The following is a 9,507-nucleotide window of genomic DNA, read 5'->3' as shown; positions in this document are numbered from 1 at the left end:
TACAGGAACTAATTCTTCCATAGAAATTACAACTCTAGCCTCATGACAGGACATCAGAGAAAACCGTAGGCATTTGTTGGCAGCTACGTTAGACGTGATGTCTGACCTTCTTCTTCTTGGAGCCGCCATGGTCCACCCTGGCCTGGAGGAAGTCTATGAGCTTGGTCTGCTGGGTGATGGTCCCCTCCATCTTCACCTTCTCATGGGAGAACACAGCCTGCAGGTGGAGCTAAATGAACATTACTAACGCCATGAATCTCTCCTTGTGTACTTTACTAACACAGAGTAGAGCAGTAGAGACAGACAGACAGACAGACAGACAGACAGACAGACAGACAGACAGACAGACAGACAGACAGACAGACAGACAGACAGACAGACAGACAGACAGACAGACAGACAGACAGACAGACAGACAGACAGACAGACAGACAGACAGACAGACAGACAGACAGACAGACAGAGAAAATGGGAGAGAAGGAAGATGAAGAGAGAAGAGAGACAGACAGACAGTGATTGTGTGTGTGTGTGTGTGTGTGTGTGTGTGTGTGTGTGTGTGTGTGTGAGTGTGTGTGTGTGTGTGTGTGTGTGTGTGTGTGTGTGTGTGTGTGTGTGTGTGTGTGTGTGTGTGTGTGCGTGCGCGCGTGTGTACTATGCATGTTGTGTACATATTGTAGGCTTGCATTTTGTATGCGTGCATTCTACCAGCACAATGTATTGTCATTATATGCACATGAGGCACATGGGATATTTTTTTATATAATTGCTGACTTACCGTACTTAAATGTGCTATTTTATACTGTATATACACATTTTATCTTGCATGTTTACAGACAACCCCGCCCACACACACATTTTGAGTATAAAAGGCAAGAGATAAGCTGTGAGCACTGCACTACGTTCTTCAGTTGGCACTGCAGCAACTCCTGAACCAGTAAAGCCACTTTACTGGTCGGATCAACCGACTCACTATTGTGTATTCTATGGTACGCATCATTTCAGTGGGTAAATGTCACATACTGTATAAGCAATACAATTTGTCAGTAATGTAGGCATTCTAATTTGTGTACCATTGTGCATTGTAGCATTACGTAGTTTGTCTGGTTATGCAATACCCGTACCCATAGTCAGAGTACCCATCTGTCTACCTGTGTCCCTTTTATGTCCATATATGGAGATCTCAGGATCTATCTGTGTCCCTTTTATGCCCATTTATGGAGTTCCGTGTGAGTCCAGTCCAGTCTATGATGTCAGTGCTATGACATCAGTGTACACTCCCTAGGGTCCTCTGCGTTGTTGTTTAAAAAGTGCCATGTTTCAAGATTGATTTTGAGAGAGCCACACAGCACATAAGCGTAACTAGAAGGGTTCCAGCACATACAAATATCATCAAAGACCCGTCACCAACCGGAATATGGCAGCTTGCATGGGTCTGTTGCTGAGATTGGAGCTGAACCCACTGACATATGCTGGCGTTGTCAGCAGTGCACGGGGCTTCCATGATAGCATGAGGGGGCGATAAGTGACCAAGCTGTGCACATGTGTCCGTACGCAGCAACAGCTCTGGGAATTTTAAATGGACTAGAACAAACTGGTCACCGTCATAAGATGGTTCATGGTAGCGAACATGGATTGGAACGACTGCTTTAAGAAGTGTGGGATTCTGTTCATTCAGAGGGGGATACACGAATGCAACAAATCCCACAGCCTTGTGACTAGGAGCCTCCAGGTCAATGGTTGAATCTAGGAGTACCTCCAAGTCACTATGATCCCTCAGTGATGACAGTTCATATGGATCAACATAAACGCCTCTCGGCCATCTATGAATCAGCAGAACTTTGAGACCAGTAGGAACATCACGACCAAACTCAACAGTGGTTACCAGCTTCCTGTGAAATCCTCTTTTATTGAGCTCCATTGACATTGAGGTGGACAAAAGCCACGGTTTAAGAATATCACAAATGTCATCCTTTCCAGCTGAACACATCACTAAATACGTCAATATAGTTAAGAATACAAAATACATGAGAGTCATAATAGTTTGCAAATAGTTGACAAATTAATTAATAACCGACAATGCACAACTTCAACTTTATAGAGTTGTTTTGTGACTGAAGATATGAGGGAATAAGATCGTTTTATTAACTTTAGAAGACAAGCTATACTGTTATACCTCTGCGACTTTATGTATGAGTAGTGTATATCTGTTATAAGATAAGAGAAGCGAGTCTATGACATTGGTCATCTCCTATGACGTCAGCACCGTGACGTTAATCATCTCCATATTTAGGCATAAACCAAGGACAGACACACAGAGATTTGAGACAGACAGACAGACGGATACTGATTTGAAATGGAAATACCTCGGGATTACATGGTTATTACTGCCAAAATTGAGATTTTGATATAATACTGTGATTTTGATATATCGTTATTATCCCTTGTCATATTGATCCAAACAATTTCAGTTGGCAGTAAACAACCTAGACCTAGCACTGCTAGGATCCTGATGAAAGTGCGTAAACACAAGCACATCACACCCATCCTCCACTCACTGCACTGGCTTCCCATCTCCTCCTGGACAGAATACAAGATCTCCCTGTTAACCCATCAATGCATCCTTACCTTAAGGAACTGCTCGAGCCACAAACCTTCATTCGCGACCTCCGCTCTGGAAACACTAACCGCCTCCTAGTTCCCCCCACCAAGCTCTGCACCATGGGCGACCGAGCCTTCTGCTCAGCTGCCCCTCAACTGTGTAACTCACTCCCGGACAAGCTAAGGGCTCCACAGTCTGTTGATGCTTTCAAGAGAGGACTAAAGACTTTCCTTTTTAATAAAGCATTCGGTTAGCTATTCTGGTTTTACCCCCTAGGTTTTCTTTGCCTTCTCCTTTTTTAATTGTTTTTTTAAACCCTCCTTTTATAGATTGTGTTTTTATGCAAATGTTCTTTTTATTCTGTACTGTAGCACTCTGAGATTTGTTTCAAATGTAAAGTGCAATATAAATAAAATGTATTATTATAACCAAACAAAGCCACTGAGGACCAGACGACTCACTATTGTGAGTTTTCCATTTATCGTCAGAATAAATAATTTCTCAAATGTCACATTTCGAATCAGCTTGCACTCTATGGTTTTAACACATGCAATACAGTGAATGTATGTGCTTGACCTGCGCCTGTGTACTGTACATTGTATACAATGGGAGTGTATAATAAATATAAAGTAGCAGTACCTGGATGTTCTCCAGCTGGTACTCCAAGTCCGTCCTCTCAGTTTTCAGTAAGTCCGTCTGGTCAAGAGCATCCTGCAGACCCTGGGTCAGTCGGAAGATGTGGGTCTTTTGAGCATCCATCTGCTGCTGTAGCTTCCCTTGCTTTGAGGGGAAATAAAAACGTGGGGTGGTGAGAGGAGATGTGTGAATGTAAACAGTGTACTGTAATGCTGATGACTCAAGGAAGTGTCTAATGTGAAGTCAATCAGATGAGTGGTTCTCCAGAGGCCACCTGCTCTGAACCGGCACGTGGGTATGGGCATGCGCTAGTACAAATAAAGGCAAAAATACGATGAAAAATAGTCCTCGAAAAATATTGTGAAAGTGCTTATGGCATCGTTTAGATTTAGATGTTATGAATGGACCTACAGTATATAGTTGATGCTGTAAGACTGTAAACATATCCTACTGCTGGAACCATGTTAAGTCATTGATACAGTAAATGACTTAAACTCTAAGTCTATGTACTTACTGTATGTACATATACTTACAGTGAGTGAGCAGTTAGTGGTTCAATGCCTTGCTCAAGAGCCTTTCAAAAGGCCCATGCCTATGGATCTATTGGCTGCTGTGTGGATCAAACCTAATGTATGGCCTTTTAATTCCAGCAGGGTAAAAGCATCAGCAAAAATACCCAACATGTACTGTATAGATGTCAACTAATGAGAGCAAATACAGAGCTCTTACTTGGCATTTCATTAAGCAAACACCTGACCTCATGCCAAAAGGAACTCACGTTGGCTATTCTTTCAGCCTTTTGTCATTTACCCACAAGTCTTATGTCTGTAGAGAACGTACCTCATCCAGCAGCCTCTGTTTCAGCTCCCTCTCACTCTCCAACTTTTGCTGCAGACTGTGGGCATTCATCTCCAGCATGGCATGCTTCTTCTCTAGTTCATTCAGCTGGAGGGTAGAGAGAGGAGAGAGGTGAGAGTGGAGAGGAAAAATCTGTGATGTGCTCACTAGAAAATGCTAAATACTGAATGTAGATTTGGTGCAGGGAGGTACGCAGTGGTAAAAAGCCTCACAGTGTCAGAGAGGCCCTCTGCTGTGACTTTCTGATCTTTGAGAACTTGCTGTAGGGCTTGGATCTCTGCTTTGTGCTCCTTCACTGCTAGCTCCACAGCCTGGCGAGACTCTGAGTTCCGCTGGTCCGCACGAAGCCTGGCGGACGAGAGCAGGAAGAACGTGAATTCAACTGGAACTACCCTGTTTTAACTGCAGTCATGTCTATACAGCAATACAATGTAATTGCATGTGCGATGTGTGTGCCGAGCATGTGTACGTGCATCACCTTGCATGGATTTGTGCGCGCGCGCGCGCGTGCGTGCGTGCGCGCGTGCGTGCGTGCGTGCGTGTGTGTGTGCGTGTGTGTGTGTGTGTGTGTGTGTGTGTGTGTGTGTGTGTGTGTGTGTGTGTGTGTGTGTGTATGATGAGAGCATAAATACATTTGTTTAATGCAGTCTGCATGCAGTCTGCATTTCAAATGTCAGGACCGTAATGATAATAATAATACACCAAACTTATATAGCGCCTTTCATAGTACCCAATAAACCCATAAACAACTTTATTAGGAGAGAAATAGTTAAAAGGCTAAGAATTGAGTAAAGAGAAAAACATTAAGCTAAGACTGAAAAGGTGGGTTTTGAACACGGCAAAGGTGAGGTGGGAGTGGGTTCCAAAGTGAGGGGGCTGTAACTGAAAAAGCCCTGTCACCCCAGGTGCGTTTGTTTGTTTTTTGGGGGATTTCCAGGAGGTTGGCATTACCAGACCTGAGGGAGCGGGAGGGGACGTGGCGCTGGAGGAGTTCAGAGAGGTAGCGGGGAGCCTGGTTGTTCAGGGCAGAGCATTGAGAAGCAGTGATCAAGTGAAGGAGGGAGCCATATAAATGGACCCTCTTGTCGTCAGAATGGGCTGTGACTGGTGTGTATTAAATTGTGGCTGATTAGAAACACTTATTCAATCAGCAGACTGACAGCTGATTATAGCTGAGGCGTATGACTCCCATGTCTATGAGGGGCCGTTTAGGCCAAAAATAATGAAACACTTTCACACACGCTAACGAGACAGTCTTATACTTACTACTGAAATGCTTTTACCTTCAATTTTGAGACACTTTCACACACGCTGATGAGACACTCTTACATATACTATTGAAATGCTATACGTTCAATACTGAAACACTTGCACACTCACTACTGAAACACTCTCACATACATACATACTTTGTAAATCGATGCGCGTTCATATATGAAACTTTATACATACTCATCTGAACACTTACGCATACATATGAGAAACACATACACATACATATATACTTCTGTGTCATATACACATGCATACGAAATGCTTGCACGCATACAAGTTAAACATTTATACATTTATATCTGAAACACTCACACATACACAAATGAAAAGGATGCATGTATATTGATGAACACTTGTACATTTACAACTGAATTTCTTGTATATTATTACAAACTAAAATGAAAACTTTAGATGCATGTGCAAGCCTTTCACATGTATTCATACGAGTAATTTCAGTAGTATGTATAAATAAATTCAATAATATGTATACACATAATTTCAGTGATATGTATACAAGAGTTTTACATGTATTTATACAAGTGATTTCAGTAGTATGTATAAATGATTTCAATAACATACATACACATAATTTCATTATAATGTATACAAGAGTTTTACATGTATGTATACAAGTGATTTCAGTAGTATGTATAAATGATTTCAATAGTATATATACATTATTTCAATAGCATGTATAGATCATTTCACTATTATGTATACACTAATTTCACATGTATGCATACATGAAATCTCAGTAGCATACGGAAGTGATTTCAGTAACACCGGAAGGCATGGGCAGGTAAAGACCTGCGCGCGCACACCAGGAAGTTCCAGAGAGAAGAAGAAGACAAAGGCAGCATGGCGGGGAACGGACTTGGAGACAAAGGACTGACCGATACAATGGCCCTTATCAGGGCTATTGTACAATCATCCACTTTGATTAATTCTATATCGAATAGTAATACTAATATATCACCCACGCAGCAGTGTAACAGTGAGGCAGTGAACCGCGAAATAACCTCGCTGTTAACACCAGGAAGCACTAGCAGTATGATGCTAGGTAGCAATAGCAACATGCTACCCCCGTTTGGATCCACAAACCACAGTATGCAGCAGCCTGCGTCCGACATGAGGACCTACGTTCCCCGCTATGAAACGAAGGCAACTTTTAGCTCTTGGAAGTCTAAGCCAAGACAACGGTAAGAATAGTTTTTTTATTTGCCATTTTTAAACCGAAGTACAGTACTTAAGCTGTTTACTTTTCCAGTTTTTCCTTCGTGCATATAGTCAACATGATTCTCTGGTTTAATGAAACAGGCTCGACTTCTGACGCATTCAAGATCATACTTGAATATTAATGATAAACCACGCCTGAACATGTTTAATGCATTCCTCATTTGTATAAAGGGCTTCCGTGACGAACGCTCTGCCAGCCCCTCTGCTATCCCCATAGACAGAAAATTCCACTAACATGCGAGGTCTCCAACTTTAGTCAAAATAAACAAAACTATTTCACCATTCACAGAAACAAAGGCAGTTTTGTGTTGTTAAAAGTCTGTTCTCCAGGGTGGCAAGGTTATTCTAGTTCTTTTTTTTTTCGTTAACTGAATTAAATAAAAACTGTAAAAGAAAAACGATAACTAACTGAGACTGTATTGTGTAGAATGTATACTGCAGTATTTTCAGTATTTTTACTTCTACTCACTACATCGCAGAGCCGCTAAATATTTTACTTTTACTCCACTACAATTATTTGAAAACTTGAGTTACTTTGTAGGTTTTGATTATTATTACAAAACATACATTATACCCAATTCAGCCCTATATACATTTCGGCCATTTGAAAATAGCAGATATACAGGCTCCCAATGCGTTGCATCCTGAGCTTGTAGATCTGCTTTTTTCAAAATATTTTTATACATTTTGAAAACTTTTCAAAAACTATAATGAAAAATCCAAAACTATTTGCAGAGCCTCTCAGCACCCCACCTTCTCTGTATAATACACTTTTTGGGCAGAACATTTATTTTATTTACTCCACTGCGCCCTCTACAGATCTGGTCAATATAAATTACCATTGTCCAGATCTGGAGAGCGCAGTGGAGTAAATAAAACTGCTTTTGTTTCGGTGAGTATCTAAATAGTTTTTGAAACAGTGTAGAGTTAATGTTATGTAATAGCCTCCTCAGGTAAAAGTATTTACACCAGTGGGATTATTGCTGGATGGTAGATAATGTTGAGCTGGTCATTTTAAAAGTTACATTTAGGGTCTGACACTGATCCTAGATCAGCAATTAATGCAACCTTTGCCTACCTCTGTTGACATGAAGTGCCACGTTTTTATTTTTGATAGTTGGTGTGCCTGCTGTGCCATATCAACAATAAGTTTAATTATTACACCACATCAAAATGTAATATTTCCATCAGATTTTTATTGTCCATAATCTATAACAACTTTTCATGTTATTTTCTTTCACATCAGGATGTAATAATCATTAGTCTCAGAGCAATAACCCCAATCTCTCCCCTGTCAATTAGTATATCAGACTGTATAGGATCTGTCTCTCACAAACTCAATGCTGATATGTGTTTACTTTGCACCTAAGACAATGGCATACTCAACCTCTATGCTTGTCTCAAACAATGCCTTAAGGCAGACTGCATCTCGTGTCATACTGCACCTTTGGATCCTAACAAAGTCACATACAAATGCTTCACATTGCAAATAAATATTAAACTACAGTGCAATATCAATAGTCTTGTGTTGGCAGTGTAGCCAAATGTAACTTACTCATCTGTGCTGTGAACAAAACGATTTTTTCCCCCCACATGAATGGCCTAGGCTTGTCACAATTATTACATTTTTGCCTTATCGCGATTACTTGAGAGATAATCATATTGATCACACAATTATATTGTGTGATCACCATGCGTGAGCTTGAAGATCAGCTATTTCCACTATTTTAACACATTTAGAGTATAAAATGATTAAATATGGCCTAGTTGGCCATAGTACATTTATATTGATTATTGCTATTGGTCATTGTCAGTCAGAGTTATTTGTCATATTTGCCCTGTGGAATTGAGGTTAATTTAATTGTATGCATGCTGGGGTTCAAGTGGTTAAATCAACATTGTGCAAACCAGTAAGATGTAGCCTATTTCTTTTTGTGAATTGCAATAAGTAGTCATTTGGCTCGGCCTAGTAGAAACTACTGAAATATCCTACATCATAGATAATGTATGTTGTTTGACTATTGTATACATGCCTGTCATGATTCCTCATGTTTTTCAGAAAGAAGACACCAAAAACGCCTTTTCACCGCACGTTCAACAAAGACGTCATTCTGCTGTATGGTCCGACAGACGACGTGGTTGTCAAGCAGGCGACGAAGGAGAAATTATATAAAAGAGGTCGCATCTTGAACGCCTTTGAGTTCGATAAAAGCTGGGACCATGTGGACGTTCTGTGTCAGATAAGGGATGGCTTTAAGGGGAAGATTCCCGACCTTGTGAGGTAGGTAATGATGTGATGATACAGGGCTCCTACACAAGTATAGAAAAGTATGGAATTTGAATACTTGCCAGGTGTGGATAAGTATTGAAAAAAATAATGGGGAGCATGGAGTACTGTTTTCAGACTAATTGCCCTGCCTCCTTTTCTGTTTTCTAAATTATTATTAATTTCTAAGAATAAACTGACCATTCAAGCATGGTGTGTGTTTGGAGCAGTCAGACAAAATGGTAGTGTGGTCCCTGCACAAGTATGGAAAGTATGGAATTTGATGAGTATGGAGAAAATGTAAAAGCATGGAAATATATCTGTTTCCAGACTATTATCCATATTCTGTTTTCTAAAATATAAATTTCAGTTCAGAAATAGCAAAAATATCAGACAAGGATCGCCTAGTAGATTGTCTATTTTTGCTACTCGACACCATCATACGATGAAGAATAAAGCAAGCTTATGTGGTTAATTGATTTGTGTATGCTACAGTACCAAGTAAGTTGATAGAACCCTGTCAGAGATCACAATGGATTTACGTGCAGTATTTTGGGGTTATGCTATCAATTTATTCCAATTAGCACAGAGGTATGTTTCAACTGGAATGTGTGCATGGTCCTCTGTATACATTTAA

The 9,507-nt window shown here is 40.5% G+C and overlaps 2 protein-coding genes across 2 annotated transcripts in view; both read right to left on the bottom strand.

The window, feature by feature from the left end:
• citb (citron rho-interacting serine/threonine kinase b) overlaps window positions 1-9,507 on the bottom strand; it is a gene marked incomplete at its 5' end in the record, with an annotated part of 88,144 nt that overhangs the window by 19,388 nt on the left and 59,249 nt on the right. Inside the window, 4 exon segments of the mRNA XM_080433614.1 lie at window positions 107-229; window positions 3,239-3,379; window positions 4,076-4,180; window positions 4,306-4,441. Coding sequence (XP_080289740.1) covers window positions 107-229; window positions 3,239-3,379; window positions 4,076-4,180; window positions 4,306-4,441 — 505 coding nt within the window.
• On the bottom strand, window positions 1,301-1,918 carry LOC308088229 (phosphatidylinositol-glycan biosynthesis class X protein-like; the record flags this gene model as incomplete). The annotated part of the gene is made up of 1 exon (XM_080432635.1): window positions 1,301-1,918. The coding sequence occupies one exon, from the start codon at window positions 1,916-1,918 to the stop codon at window positions 1,301-1,303; it is 618 nt and encodes a 205-aa protein (XP_080288761.1).

This window comes from Gymnoscopelus braueri (assembly GCF_963280865.1).
Source record: "Gymnoscopelus braueri genome assembly, chromosome: 7".
Taxonomy (NCBI): Eukaryota; Metazoa; Chordata; class Actinopteri; order Myctophiformes; family Myctophidae; genus Gymnoscopelus; species Gymnoscopelus braueri.
The sequence above is the reverse complement of the archived record's forward strand: the minus strand, read 5'-3'. Positions and strand labels throughout refer to the sequence as shown.